Source organism: Danio aesculapii, chromosome 3 (genome assembly GCF_903798145.1).
Source record: "Danio aesculapii chromosome 3, fDanAes4.1, whole genome shotgun sequence".
Lineage (NCBI taxonomy): Eukaryota > Metazoa > Chordata > Actinopteri > Cypriniformes > Danionidae > Danio > Danio aesculapii.
In genome coordinates, this window is record NC_079437.1 from 10,338,402 (window position 1) to 10,354,997 (window position 16,596).

The following is a 16,596-nucleotide window of genomic DNA, read 5'->3' on the forward strand; positions in this document are numbered from 1 at the left end:
TACAGGATACTATTAATAGCAGAAGTGTGCAAATAGATAAACATAATTACAAATGTCCATGTGCAGTGAGTATGTCCAGTTCAAGTAAATGAATCAGTGCAATGAATATGTGCAAACTTTAAATGTGCAAATGTTAAATAGTGCAGTGATTGTGCGGCGTATAAGTTAGAGGAGAGTGGGGGGTGTATTGGGGGGGCAAACGAGTCAGTGAGGGGCAGAGTTCAAAAGGGAGACAGCTCTGGGGAAAAAGCTGTTCCTCAGTCTGCTGGTTTTTGTCCGGGAGAGCCTGAAGCGCCTGCCGGAAGGCAGGAGAGAAAACAGTCTGTGAGCAGGGTGAGAGGTGTCCTTAAGAATACTGCGTGCTCGGCGCAGACAGTGTTTCTTCTGGATGTCCTCTATGGCTGGCAGTGTAGTCCCTGTGACGCGTTGGGCAGTTTTCACCAACCGCTGCAGTGCCTTACGCTCAGCAACAGAGCAGCTTCCATACCAGACTGTGACGCAGTTGGTCAGGATGCTTTCTATTGTGCAGCGGTAGAAGTTCACCAAGACGGCTGATGAAAGCTGGTTCTTCTTAAGTTGCCTCAAGAAGAATAGGCGCTGGTGAGCCTTCTTGACCAGGCTGGAGGTGTTGGTGGTCCAGGAAAGGTCCTTAGAGATGTGTGTCCCCAGGAACTTGAAGGATGAGACAGGCTCCACGGCCATCCCATTGATGTGGATGGGATCATGCGAGCCTGTTCGTCCCTTCCTGAAGTCCACAATGAGCTCCTTGGTCTTGTTGGTGTTAAGGAGCAGATTATTGTCGGTGCACCAAGTGGTCAGATGCTGTATCTCCTCCCTGTAGGCAGTCTCATCATTATTGCTGATTAGACCAATCACTGTGGTGTCATCTGCAAATTTGATGATGGTGTTGGATCTGTTCACAGGCCTACAGTCGATGGTAAAAAGGGAGTAGAGGAAGGGGCTCAGCACGCAGCCCTGTGGTACACCAGTGTTGAGTGTGACGGTGGTGGAGCAGATGTGGCCTGATCTAACATTCTGAGGTCTGTTAGTCAGAAAGTCCATAACCCAGTTGCAGAGAGACGCGTTGATATCCAGGTCTCTGAGTTTGATCATTAGCTTAGAGGGTATGATAGTGTTGAATGCTGAGCTGAAGTCAACAAACAGCATTCGTGCATAAGTGTTTTTATTGTCCAGGTGTGTGAGGACAGAGTGCAGTGCTATGGAGACGGCGTCTTCTGTGCTCCTGTTGCCACGGTAGGCAAACTGATGTGGGTCCAGTGTGGATGGCAGAGAGTCTTTCAGATGTGCCAGGACCAACCGCTCGAAGCACTTCATGATGATGGGTGTGAGTGCTACAGGGCGGTAGTCATTCAGGCATGTTGGGCTGGAGTGTTTCGGCACTGGCACAATAGAGGTGGTTTTAAAGCATGTTTTTCGTTGGTAATGCAAGTTTTTTGTTGGTAATGCAAACCAAAAAAAGCAAACAAGACGTACTTTTGTAAAAGTACGTCTTGTTTGCTTTTTTTGGTTTGCATTACCAACAAAAAACTTGAGTTCATCTGAATATTTTAAACCATTATAAATCAAACCCTGTAAAAATTAAGATTTTTCAAAGTTTAGTATAAAACTTTTGCAAAAACGATTATTAGAGAACAGTACATTTTCAGCATTTCAATTTTTAAGTGTTACTTGTCATGATACAGATTACTTTATATTTTGAAGAACTTCACTGTACTAAAACAAGAAATATATTACAAGCATTGTAAAAAAATGTATGGCTTACTCTAACCAATAAAAATCTCAAAAATATTTAAAATACTACTTGTTATTTATTAGCAAAATATTTGTGAAATTTACTAGCAAATTCAATTCAAATTTCAATGATTTCACTGTACTTTAGTTTTTCACTGTAAAATAGTTAACAAGATGCATCTAAAAAAAACATCTAACTATTTACATTTCATTCAATCAGTTTTTATTTTAAATCTAACTGAAGTCAACGTGTTACCTGAAAAAAAAGGAAGATTATTTTTTAGTTATAGTTATTTGTATGGTTTATTAAAAATATGTAAACCCCACCGTAATATGAACAATAAATCTGAAAAGTTTTGGACATGTAATGGATGGTATTTTCTATTTATACCCATTTTATTGGTGTTATCACTATTTATGCATTGTTATTATTATTATTATTTATTATATATATTTCAATAAATGACACTGTTAAAATACCCACTTTTCTGTGTATGACTTTTTTTCCCCTCCTTTTCCCAAAAGTTTTCAAGTTGTTTGTCTCTATTGATATCTCTGACAACTTTCGTAGTATATTTTCTAATAAAAAAAACTTAAAAACATATACACTACCTGACAAAAGTTTTGTCGTTGATCCCAGCTGTAAGAACAACAAATAATGACTTCTAGTTGATCATTTGGAAAAGGGCAGATGGTTGATTTTTCCGATGAATCATCTGTTGAACTGCATCCCAATCATCATAAATACTGCAGAAGACCTATTGGAAAAATCATGGTTTGGGGTTACATTCAGTATGGGGTGTGCGAGAGATCTGCAGAGTGGATGGCAACATGAGGTATCAAGACATTTGTGCTGCCCATTACATTACAAAGCTCCTTCTCATACTTCAGCCTCCACATCAAAGTTCCTGAAAGCAAAGAAGGTCAAGATGCTCCAGGATTGGCCAGCCCAGTCATCAGATATGAACATTATTGAGCATGTCTGGGGTAAGATGGAGGAGGAGGTATTAAAGATGAATCCAAAGAATCCTGATGAACTTTGGGAGTCCTGCAAGAATACTTTCTTTGCCATTCCAGATGACTTTAATAATAAGTGATTTGAGTCATTGCAGAGATGTATGGATGCAGTCCTCCAAGCTCATGGGAGTCATACGCAATATTCATTCTCCATGACTTTATACTCTGTACTGTACATTATTTCTGTTAAGTGACAAGACTTTTATCTAAACAAAGTCAGACCTTACTGTCCTTATGAAGTAATTAAAAACAAAGGCATGATCATATTTTATTTTGGTAAAATAAGCGTAATCTAGAGGCCTTTGCTTTTCATGTAAATCACTTCTGATACCAAATGATAAACTAGAAGTCATTATTTGTTGTTCCTAAAACTTGGATAGGTACCAAGACTTTTGTTAGGTAGTGTATACTAACATGTGCACTTTAAAATGCTAAAATCATGTCATTAAAAAAAAAACGTCACCAAAAAATAAGTCTTATACTTACAAGCTACTTTTCCTTATATCACAACACAGGTCAAATGACACAACAAAGTAAAATGACACATTGGTAAACTATTTGACATAACAGTTCTTTATTATTACAGCTTTCCAAAAAAGTCCTTTTAATACGAATATAAATGTAAAAATATAAATAACTAATATTTACATCACTATACTTTGACACAGAATACAGATTTTGGCATTCGTTTGCCTCCAGCTTAAGAGAGAAAAAGCATTCGGAAAAACACGCTCTCCGAACTAGAGAGGTAGATTTACTTTTTCTCCATCCAAAAATAAAAACAGCAGGACAGCGATTCATTCACAGCTCACTCATTCACAACACCTTCGCCACGCTCGGCTTTAAACAAGAGCACGCTTTGAAGAACAGAAACCGCATGGACAGGCCAGGACAATCAGGTGGATTTATGTACAGCAGAACGTGATGAATAAAGAAAAAGCGTTCATTATGGGGACGATATAAGCATTCTACGCATGCATTGGTGGCAAATTGCACAACTCTGTCAATGTAGTTCAACCCCTCCTTTCAGCTCTTGTAAAAAAAGAGATCTGGCTGGAGGAAATCTGGAGGAAATCAAGCGAACAACTACTTCCAGATATGCATGGAAACAATCAAATGGAGGGAAAAAACTAAAAAGATTCTGCATTCATGCATTTTCTTTTTTAATATCAGCAATAGTCGTAAAAATGTGCTGCACTTGCTTCAGTGTTGGTGCAAAAATATCTAAAAATCCTTTTAATTGTTTTAATTTTAAGAGATTGTTAAATTATACTTAAAAACACTTAAAAATAATCAAAACACACAAATAAAATCTTGCTGTCTTTTTCTTTTTTAGTTCAAATTAACTAACTTTTTTCTACATGGCCTAGTCAAAGTCCTGACCTTAATCTAATTGAGATTCTGAACAAGGATTCAAAGCACACCAGCAAATCCACTTCTGAAAGACTGAAGAAAAACCAAATAAAGACTTTGGAGTGGCCTAGTCAAAGTCCTGACCTTAATCTAATTGAGATTCTGGACAAGGATCCAAAGCACACCAGCCTAGTCAAAGTCCTGACCTGAATAACTAACTAACTAATTATTCAAATCGTATTTTTTTTAGAAACAAATTAACTTATATCAATCAAACTGGCTAAAAATAAAAAGTTAAACCTTGCATAACTTAAAAAATGTAGTTGAAATGTAAGTAATTAAAATAGGTTGTAAAAGTTATTAAAATAAAAAATTGTAAGATTGTCATGTAATGTTTTTACAGTGCAGTGCAGAGCATAAATGAAAATATCCCCTTTGAAAATGAATATTTTTATCCATTTCTCAGTGAATATAGACAATATATTTTGGTAAATTTAAACAAAACACTCATATTAAACACTTATATTCATAAAAAAATAAGAGTTTGGTCACCGAACATGTTTAGGGAGAGAACGAAAATACTTTTAAAGTCAAATGAGGTGTCGCAAAATACAAAAAATAAAACATTCACTTTTTTCCTCTTTATTAAACATTTATTCAATATTTTTCCTACAAAAATTCATTGGGGTGTACTAATTTTTGCACCATGATCATAAGTTATTCTGTTAGATTAGTTTCAGTTTTGGCTTTGGTACTGACTAATCAAATATATATATATATATATATATATAATATATATATATATATATATATATATATATATATATATATATATATATATATATATATATATATATATATATATATATAAACAAAGATGCCCAAAGTAGGCCCAGCGGACCAAAGTTAGCCCATTGTAACCTTTGATTTGGCCCACCATCCCATCTGAGAGGAGAGTGAGAATGATGAAGAGCGTTGAATCAAATGCCTTTAACACTGAGATGGTCCGTTGTACTTACATTTTTTGTAAGTACAAGGTACCTTTCCTTGCTGCTTGCAGCTTTAATTTGTTAGTTTTATTGCTGAGCTAGTAAAAAAAGCAAACTAAAATTTAATGTTTCAATTAAGTGTTGTAAATAAATCAGATTTTTAAAAATAAAAATACAGTCACTCGAAGGATAAAGGACAATGCAGAAGACATCAGCGAGCAAATGCAAGCCAAAAACTAGTGTAATTCTCTTATAAATGAGATTGTTTTGTTTTTACTGTAATACGTTCATTATAAAATGTGAAAAATAATATGTATTAGTTAATATAAAACAACACTTTCTAGTCATTTTTAAATATTGTTCAATAAATTAGGATATTACCCATGGCAACTATATTTATCTTCGGCCCACTTGCTTCAATCAAGTTAGGTTTTTGGCCCTTCTTAAGATTTGGGCATCCCTGGTATATGCTCTCAAATTATTATTGTTGCTGCTTGTTTACACTACTTAATCATAATGAGCTGAATCACTACAATTTTTGAGGTATTTTTGGGACAACTTAATTGTTTTATGTTCAGTCCACTTAAATTTGTTAAAAGGATTATGTTAACTCAATCGATTTGTGTTGGAACAACATGGGATTGTAAAAAAATGCAGGTTTCCACACAAGTCATTCACATTATTCCAACACAAATCGATTAAATCAACAAATTTAAGTGGATTGAACATAAAATAATCAAGTTGTCCCCCAAAAAAATCTCAAACATTGTGTTTTTCCAGCTCATTTTAAATAAGTAGTGTGAACAAGCAGCAAAAATCATCTCTTGAGTGTACAAATATCTAAATGAATGATTTAAAAGAGAGATCTGTGATGAGTGTACTCATTTATGCTGGGCACTGCATCAAAATGTTACAAAAAATAAATAATTGTTAAGATTTCCCTGAAAAAATCTTACACTAATGTTGTCTTAAATAAATGAAAGACATTTTAAGGATTATTAGGTATTTTTTTCTGCAAAAGCAAGGCAAAAATTCATTACTTTTCTCTCTTTTTTTTAGAATGCATCACGTTTTCCTGATGACTCAGATCTGAACGTCTGATCATGCAAACAGCTATCTTAAATTACTTGCTTTTCCATGATATAATCAGACGCTCCATTAGGGTCGCTCACTGACATATATCCCAGGAGATCTCATCAGGTCCCTTTTCCCACTTCAACACTCCGTCCCTGATTTAACGCTATGTAGCCTGATTCTAGTTAAGAAGAGCAGTGTTTAAGATGCAGTCGGTAACACTAGTTGCTCTCTCGTTTTGTAGCACGCTGTGAAAGAAGGCAATCTGTTTCTGTAAAGGGACAAAAACCACATTCTGGTGTGAAGCAATTAAAAGCGCTTAAGGAGGCACAGGCAGCTTTACAGCACGTACATCAGTCAACAAAAAAAGGCACTGTGTTTATGCTAAGCCATGTGGTCGGACGGCACTGTTATAAATCAATTCCACCTGGACATGCCACGCACACGCATTCACTTGTGCACTGTGTGTTTCTAGTTAAATACCCTCAGAAACAAACTGAAATGTTAATATTTTAGTATTAACATCTCAAAATGCTTCTGTCGTATATAAATTGAGGGGAAAATATTAAACTTTGTGCTCGGATTGCAATCTGAAAACAGTAATTTTTACCTCTTGTGCTCTTGTACTGAATGTTGACAATCCTATTTCTATAAATTAAAATTAAGAGCAAAAAACAACTGAGATGTTAAAGGGAAACTACACTTTTTTAACAAATCCTCTAGAGTTAAACAGTTGACAATTTTTGAATGCATTCTGCTGATCTCCTTTTAGCTTAGCTTAGCATAGATCATTGAATCGGATTAGACCATTAGCATCATTCTCAAAAATTGAGAGTTTTAATCATTTTTCCATTTAAAGCTTGACTCTTCTGTATTTACAACATGTATGATCGTCAGAAAAAGTTGTAAAGTTGCTATTTTCTAGGTCTATAGCTTGGAAATATACTGTTATTCTGGCGTAATAATCAAGGAAATTTGCTACCGTATCATGGCTTTAACAGGCGTAATGATATTATGCAGCTCCTGGAAACAGGCGAACAAATTTATAGTCTCCATATTTATCTACTGAAGAGCAAAGCTTAAAATAGGAAAAGTTATCAAAACTCCTTTTTGAATTTTTAGAAATGAGATGCTAATGGTCTAATCCGATTCAATGATTTATGCTAAGCTAAGTTAAAAGTGCTCTCGTCCGCCCTGAAGAGTGGCTGAATGGATTCAAAAATGTTAAAACTCAAATGTTTAAATCTAGGAGAGCTGTAAAATGAATAAAAAGAAAGATTTAAAAAAAACTCAGACGATCTCTTTTTAGCTTAGCTTAGCATAGATCATTGAATTGGATTAGACCATTAGCTTCATTATCAAAAAATGAAAACTAGAGTTTCAATAATTTTTCTAATTAAGGCTCGACTCTTCTGTCGTTACATCGTGTACTTAAGACTGTCTGAAAATAAAAAGTTGCTATTTTCTAGGCCAAAACAGGTAGAACCTATACTCTTATTCTGGCGAATGATCAATGAAATTTGCTGCCATATCATAGCTTAACGGCGTAATATTATGCAGCTCATGAAAAAAGGGTAACAAATAGATAGTCTCCATGTATATCTACGGAACAGTCAAGTTTTAAATAGGAAAGTTATCAAAACTCTTTTTTGAATTTTTTAAAATGAGATGCTAATGGTCTAATCCGATTCAATGATTTATGCTAAGCTAAGTTAAAAGTGCTCTCGCCAAACCTAAAGAGTGGCTGAATGGATTCAAAAATGTTAATACTCAAATGTTTAAATCTAGGAGAGGTGTAAAATGAATAAAAAGAAAGATAAAAAAAACTTAGACGATCTCTTTTTAGCTTAGCTTAGCATAGATCATTGAATTGGATTAGACCATTAGCTTCATTCTCAAAAATTGAAAACTAGAGTTTCAATAATTTTTCTAATTAAGGCTCGACTCTTCTGTCGTTACATTGTGTACTTAAGACTGTCTGAAAATAAAAAGTTGCTATTTTCTAGGCCAAAACAGGTAGGAACTATACTCTTATTCTGGCGAATAATCAATGAAATTTGCTGCCATATCATGGCTTAACGGCGTAATATTATGCAGCTCATGAAAAAAGGGTAACAAATAGATAGTCTCCATGTATATCTACAGAACAGTCAAGTTTTAAATAGGAAAGTTATCAAAACTCTTTTTGGAATTTTTTAAAATGAGATGCTAATGGTCTAATCCGATTCAATGCTGTGTGCTAAGCTAAGCTAAAAGTGCTCTCACCAAACCTGAAGGGCGACTGAATGGATTTAAAAATGTTAAAACTCAACTGTTTAAATCTAGGAGAGCTGTAAAATGAATAAAAAGTGTTGTGCGTATTAAACACAACTGAGGAGAGCTTTGAAAGAGCAATAAAAATGTCCTCTGGGTTCAACTAGTTCGAGGTCAGCACATACAGTATCCTAACCACTAACTGCTTCAAAAATAGACTTTATTTCAAGTACTCAAGGTTGTTAATTCTCTCTGTTTTGCAAATGGATTCTTAAATCCACTCAAAACATCTCGATCAATGAGGTGCATGTAAAAAGAAATAGGTATTAATCTTTGAATCTTTTAGCTTAGCTTAGCAAAGATCATTGAATCGGATTAGACCATTAGCATTATTCTCAAAATTTGACACCCAGAGTTTCAATAGTTTTTCTAAGGCTCGACTCTTCTGTCGTTACATCGTGTACTTAAGACTGTCTGAAAATGAAAAGTTTCTATTTTCTAGGCCAAAATAGCTAGGAACTATACTCTTATTCTGACATAATAATCAAGGAACTTATCATGGCTGTAGCAGGTGTAATGATATTGCAACAGGCTGACAAAAAGACAGTCTCCATGCACAATTATAGAAGAGTTGAGCTTTAAATAAGAAAAATATCAAAACTCTTTTCTGAATTTTTTTGAGTGAGATGCTAATGGTCTAATCTGATTCAATGATGTATGCTAAGCTAAGCTAAAAGTGCTCTCGCCCGCCCTGAAGAGCGGTTGATTGGATTGAAAGATGTTAAAACTCAACAGTAAAATGTAAAATGAATAAAAAGAAGAAAAAAAAACTGAATTGGATTAGACCATTAGCATCATTCTCAGAAATTGATCAGCTGAATGGATTAAAAAATGCTAAAACTCAACTGTTTAAATGTTTATAGTTTAACTGTAAAAAAATTTGGTGTTCCTTTAAACACAACTGAGAAATGCTATGAAAGAGCAATAAAATCGTACTTAAGACTGTCTGAAAATGAAAAGTTGCTATTTTCTTGGGTGATATAGCTAGGAACTATACTCTTATTCTGGTGTAATAATTAAGGAACTTATCGTGGCTACAGCAGGCATAATGATATTGCAACAGGGTAACAAATAGATAGTCTCCATGTACAACTACAGAAGAGTTGAGCTTTAAATACGAAAATTATACTTATGAGATGCTAATGGTCTAATCCGATTCAATTATGTATGCTAAGCTAAGCTAAATGTGCTCTCGCCAGATCCGGAGATCAGCTGAATGGATTCAAAAATGTTAAAACTCAACTGTTTAAGCATTGTTTAATTGTCTCCAGCTTGTTTGTTTATAGTTTAACTCTAAAAAGTGTAGTGTTCCTTTAATACTTAAGCACAACTGAGGCACACTTTGAAAGAGCAATAAAATCATCCTCAGGGTTCAACCAGTTCGAGGTCAGCACATATGCTAACCACTGACTGCTTCAAAAATAGTACTCAAGTACTCAGGGTTCTTAATTCTCTCTCTTTTGCACATGGATCCTCAAATCCACCCAAAACTTCTCGATTGATCAGCTTTATGTAAAAGAAAAGGTTATTAACCTTTGAATTGGTATGGTTTGTTTTACTTATTTTTTGCTCGCTCTCCAAATTGTACTGTACGGAGAAAGTTTCTGAGTGTTCAGAGGATTTACGAGACCTCTGAAAGATAAACTTTCCCAGAAAGGAAAATTCTGTCATCATTTGCTCACGTGTTGTGTCAAATTGCTTTCCTTTGGCTGTGGAACATATAAAAAACTTTTTTTTCATAAGTGCTATTTTGGAGCCTATACTGAGCTTTGCAATATAAGCAAGGCAGAGATACAAATTTGTAACAGCATGATGTTCCCATTTACACTGCATAAAAGTCTTTATTTAATTTTTTTGTTTGTTTCTAGTCCAAAAACTTAAATCAAGAAGCATTTTCTTGACAAGAAAAAAGTATTGTCTTGTTTTCAGTAATAATAAGTCAAACTTAAGTGCATTTTTCCTTAAAACAAACTAAATAATCTGCCAATGGGGTAAGCAAATTAATCAAAATGTCAAAATTAAAACAAGACTATTTTGCTTACCCCATTGGCAGATTATTTCGCTTCTTTTAAGGAAAAACTCACTTAAATTTGGCAAATTATTTCTTAAAACAAGACAATATGTTTTGCTTTTCCAGAAAATGCTTCTTTATTTAAGAAGTTTTAGATATTTGGACCAGAAATAAGACAAAAAAAACTTTTTTGCAGTGTAGAAATCTGAAATACAGCAATCTATATGCAATTACAGATCTGACATAGAAGTTCAGATTGTTATAAATCACATATAATCATAACAATAATGCATTTTATTTATAACACACTTCATATTCATAGAGAATCCCAAAGTGCTAAAATCAAAGGCTGTTCCAAAAATAGAAGTTTAGCCCCACATATATAATATATAAGTCATATATACTACAAATATATTAGCTACAATTTCGTAATATCCCATTTACAAATATATCTTCATATATTAGCGATAATTTTATATATATATGCTTATATATACAGTCATATATCACATTTCAGCATATGGGTCGAGTAAAATGATGACAGAACTTTCATTTTTAGTTGCACTGTGCCTTTAATTGACCATCCGCTACCCACCCATTGTATCCATAACAAAACGTGCCAAACGCTTCCCAGATCAAGGCAGTGTAAATAAGCAGTATTCCCATTGTGAAAACGGATGTAAGCTACAGCCTTTGTGGACACTGACCAGGTCAAAGCGACGACATATTTACGCATGTTGTTTTTTTGGGGGGGGACATGCCAAAATAGCTGAGTTTGAGTTTTAAAGCTGGCACTGGAAAAAGGAAAAAAGAGAGAGACAGAGGGATAAAACAGAGCTCAGGTACTGTACCATGCTATCGCTTGCTCAAGGCACTGGAACAAAAGCAAAACAGACACTTTTGACTTCTCATGTACCCTTTGTGGCGTTTTTTTCTCCCCCTAGTAATCCTGTAATCTGTCAGACAGGAAATGAATTTTCTTCTCAGGCTGTCTCAGAACAAAAGGCCCTTCGGCTTGCTCGCCTTTCTTTAAACAGTGTCATTATAACATTCCTCTGTGGTTGATTTTCCAAATACCGACTATATGAGCTTCTTGAGGAGTCCTGGATTTGCCAGACACACACACACTCACTCACACAATCTACACTGTGTAAAAGTCCCATTAAAACTGAGCTTGGAGTTTTGTGTCTTCAATATCAGGGGTCTCATTTGTAAAACTTTGCATATTCACTCAAACAATGATATTTTCCCCTGCTTTTCGAACTACTTATTTAAAGTGAGTTGAAACAACACCATTCTTAAGGTTGTTTTGGTACAACTTAATTGTTTTATGTTCAATCCACTTAGATTGTTAAAACAATTAAGTTAACCCATTTGTGTTGGGACAACATGAAGGAATTAAGTGGAACCCAGCATTTTTTACAGTGTAGAAACTTTCCTACACAAATTTATTAAGCCAAAGCAACAAATTTAAGTGGATTGAACATAAAAATATTAAGTTGTCCAGAAAAAATGTCAAGAATTGTGTTGTTTCAGCTTATTTCAGCTAGAACAAGCAGCAAGCATACAATTTTGAGTGTAAAAGTGAACGTACGCCAAAATAAATCTTCATTTATTTATTCATCTCTTACATTATTATTTAAAGTGATTCAATAAAGTCAATATTTCAGTTAAATCAGGTTTGTTTTTCTTTTTAGACCATTTTTTGTGCGTACACCATGTTTATAAATGAGACCCCAGGTGCTGCACCCTTGTCTTAAATCATTAGAGGCTACGATTGACGGAGGGTTGACAGCGAAAGAGGCTGAACAGGTGTCTTGTCTCTCTAGTCCGTCCATCCCACACACACAAGCTGGTATTGGTGGATTATAAGGATTCTCTATAGGCGTAATGTTTTTTATACTGTAAAAAACTCTACCTCTAAACCTAACAGGAGAACTGTAGCAAACTTTGAATGTCAAAAGACCCCATTAGGTATGATTTTTAACTGCAAGGACATCAGACATGTCCTCATAAACAACCTCAGTGTTGTAATACCTCGGTCACAAGTCAAAATGAATTGAGTTTTTACTTAAAACAAGCAAAATAATCTGCCAATGGAGTAAGCATATGTGCTGCAATGCCTAGGTAATACCAAATAATGTTGTAATACCTAGGTCATACCATGCCATAAGTCAAAATCAAGTGAATTTTTCCTTAAAACAAGCAAAATAATCTTACATCAAAATAAAAAAATAAGATTATTTTGAGATATATTATGTCAAAATTTAAAAAAACAAGATTATTTTGCTTGTTTTAGGGAAAAACTCACTTACGTTATAATACAAACGTATGTCCTTGTAAACCACCAAAATCAGCACATACGCACACACACTCAGATGCATTCTCGACCTCTCCAGTCCGCGCTTTTTCCCTCCCATCCTGATCCGCAGCTGCCGGTTGAAGCCAGCAGACGCAGGTTCAAGTTCCACTTGGGGTAAAAAAGCTCCCACATTGCTACGGTGTCACCGGGACGGACGAATGACGTGCGACGGTGACGGAGGTGAACTCCTCTTTCGTGGCGGTGTCCGATTGCTGGCCCGCTTCTCCAGGAATGCAGGAGACTGACAGCGGCACTGACGGCAGCAGTGGCTCCGAGAGCAGCTCGCAGTTAGTGTTAAGTGTCCTGTGTGTGTGTGTATGTGTGTTGTTTTGATACCAGACACCTGCTGAGCGACGGTAAACTGCATGTGTGACTCCCTCCGATGAACCCTCAATGCTGTATTGGAGTCTCCACAGCCTGTCCTCATATACCTGAAGATCTGGGTGCTAAAGGGTCTGTTTTATCCAGCTTTGAGGCGCTCTCAGAGCGGACACTGTTCAGAGCTGAACGAACCCCCTTCCTTCTTTTTCCTGCGCTTCTTCTTGTGGACAGTCCAGCAAGCCGTGGCCATCAGTACCAAGACAAGACCCACAATCAGCAGGATCACAGACACCACTTTAGTCTGCGGGAGATCATTATAGGTGTATGTCACCCCCGTTCCAGCAACTCCAATCACCAGTGAGATGATCCCAAAAGGAAAGATGCAGCGATACCAGGACTTCTCCATCCCTCCCGTAGCCTGCGAGAGTCTCTCAAGAGATGACAGGACCTCGGGGACTTTGGGTCCTCCTTCTTGTGACTGGCTTTCCAAGGTTGGAGCCGCTGTTGTCTGCGGTTGACAGGTGAAGTGGCCTGTGGTACATCCCATCTTATAATCTGGGACACAATAGAAGCAAAGCACTGTAGATACAAAAGCAATTCAGGGAAGGCAGACGAAGAGATCTTGCTGAGTTTGTCAATGCCTCGGTGCTCTGCTTTGTACGAGCATGTTGAAGACTCGAGCAGACAGAATCAGCGCTGATATATATGCAGCCAGAAGGAGAGGCGGGGTCAAGCTGCAAAGGGAGCAGCCCAGAGCTTCTGATTGGCTGGCGTAAGGCGTCATAGCGTGAGAGCAAGCAGGAAGGAGGTGTAGGGGGGGTTAGGGGGAGGGGTGGAGTTAACCATTCAAGCTCCGTTCACTAAAATCCACCCACTCCCTCTCTATTCTCTGTGCTGTGCGTCTTAGTGTAGTGGCTAGGTACTGAGATGGAAATGGGACTATTTTTGGTGCTCATTAAAATAAGGAGATTTCTAGATTGATTTATTCAGAAACCAATGTCACATGTGGTGCAACATTTAACCTGACAGCATGGCAGAGCACATGCCGGCAAATAACTGATGGATCCACTTGCGCATGGGCCTTGCAGCGCACCCACGCACTTTTGGCCTCCCACGCCGCACACTAACACCAAACGCTGCCAAGCGCTTGATAAGAGGGGCTCCGAGCGGATGTCCATTTTTTTAATCCTACCAAGCATTTTCAACATCACGGATTGTGCACTGGAGGAAGAATCTATTTGAGAAAGAGTGAGGGAGCGAGAGGGACTGTACGCACCCACAGTGTCATTATCATGTGAAATCATTTTGCCCATTTATAGGGAGGCAGCACTGACAGACAATGAGGCGTGACGATTTGTGCTTTGTGATGACAACAATGGGTGAACCGCACGTCACACATCATTTCCCGGGACATTTAAATTAGGACGATTTTTTTTAAAAATCAATATGCATTTTACAACTCTAAATCCCTGTCCTAACCAAAGGAAACTACCTACTATGTGGCATTATTTGTGTTGTTTTATTGATATTAACTATAACTATAACTATATTAAGTGGCCTTAACTAATCTGTACTTCAACTGAAATTATTATAATTCGTTACAATGTAGTTATTATGTGTTAATACATTTTTCTACATGATTAAACACCTGCATGTAATTACATCTGGAATATAATTATAATTTATAATTACATTCACTGAAAACAATTATTCATTAGTTTTACATTTTTTTTTAAATGTAAGTGGTTACAAACAATTTAAATGGGCGGAATTTAAACAAACAAATTAAATTTAGTGATGTTCCACTTACTTTGTTAAATTCAGCCTATATAAATTGTTTGTTACCAAAAAAAATGTGTAAAACTAATACATTTTTTAGTGTTGTTGATCCATTCAGTACACAAGACATAGGCTCATTCTGAAAACGTGGCCCTATATACATTTCTGGAGATCGTGAATTATGTAGCCATAAGTACATATGGCTACATTTCATCTTTAAAATGAATGCTAGAGGGTGGTATGATGCCATTCCTTTTTGCGCTTACCTGCTGACCGCTTACCTCTGTATGGACGGCTTTTCTGCTGTTACCAGTTTGCTCAGTAGCTCACCATGTACGTCGGCGGACTTGAGACGCAGAGAGGAGTTGACCATGATGACAAGGTTCGAGTCCGTCGAAGAACGAATCTAGAAAGCAGGTAAAACAAAAACAAAAGCCAAAAAATTAAATAAACAGGTAAATAACAGGGTGAGAATGTGGTAAAATCTGAAAATGTGGTAAAAATCAGGCGAGGGCTTTTCTTTTTCTGGATTGCTTTTTAAAACTGTCAGTTGGGTTTAGGGAAATGGGTGGGCGGGTCAATCTGTGATTTTGAAAACACTATTGGTTGGGTTTAGGAAATAAGGAGGGTGGAACAGTCGATCGGTTAGTCAGTTGACAGTGACCTCTGGTGGATTTACATGAGAAGAGCAGGCACGTATGGCACTCGCGAGAGAAATTTGAGATATCAAAAAGCTTACACAGCGGCCTCTGGTGGATTTGCGAAAACAAAAATGACGCTCTCCAGAAATGTATATAGCGGTACATTTTCAGAATGAGCTTGGGTTGCTTACACCTTAAACCACCCTTAAACTGGTTCCAAACCCTCCCTGTATCCCACCTCAATAGCATCAAAAGTGTCCTGCAATAGATTCTAAACACATTAAGTACATTGTATTTGTATTTGATGTAAGTACATAATAGTTAGGGACACCTAATATAAAGTGGGACTTTTTTTTGTATTTATCTCTCTTAATTTTTAACAAAAATTATTTGCACTTATTGTATATTTACATTTCTCTTGTAGTTTGTTTTTGTTATTTGTATGCAACCCAGTTTTTGAGAGTAATGTAGTTTCAGTTGTCTGTATGTCTGTACCCAGCAGGCACAGGACATCAACATGACGTCAATTTGACGTTGCATCCCAACGTCATGGGGACATCGCATTTTGTTTGAAATAAAAATTGGCCATACCTGACGTATAAATGTCAGTATTTGACGTCAATATGATGTTAATTTAAGATGTTGACTCGATGTCATATTTTGGTCACTTTCCAACACAACCTAAAAACAACCAAACATCAACGTCTAATGATGTTACAGCTTGTTTGAAATAAAAATTGGCTTGACGTCAGAACCCAACGTCAGGCCGACATCAATATTCAACGTCCAACCTAAAATCAACCAAATATCAACGTCTAATGTTACAGCTTGACATTGTGTATACGTTACCAATATGACGTCTTTCAGACGTTGTATTTTGGTTGCCATACCTGACGAATAAATGTCAGTATTTGACATCAATATGACATTGGTTCATGATGTTGGCTCGACGTTGGTCTTTGGTCCAACACAACCTAAAATCAA

The 16,596-nt window shown here is 36.4% G+C and overlaps 1 protein-coding gene across 1 annotated transcript; it reads right to left on the reverse strand.

Moving 5' to 3' along the window:
* Positions 1-10,610: 10,610 nt before the first annotated feature.
* LOC130220860 (transmembrane protein 100) lies at positions 10,611-13,862 on the reverse strand. The gene has a single exon (XM_056453114.1). It carries the CDS (start codon positions 13,737-13,739, stop codon positions 13,353-13,355), a length of 387 nt encoding a protein of 128 aa, XP_056309089.1. The 5' UTR covers positions 13,740-13,862; the 3' UTR covers positions 10,611-13,352.
* Between the last annotated feature and the right edge of the window lie 2,734 nt (positions 13,863-16,596).

Excerpts from the sequence above, each read along its gene's own strand:
- LOC130220860 (XM_056453114.1), bottom strand. The coding sequence starts at position 13,739 with ATGGGATGTACCACAGGCCACTTCACCTGTCAACCGCAGACAACAGCG.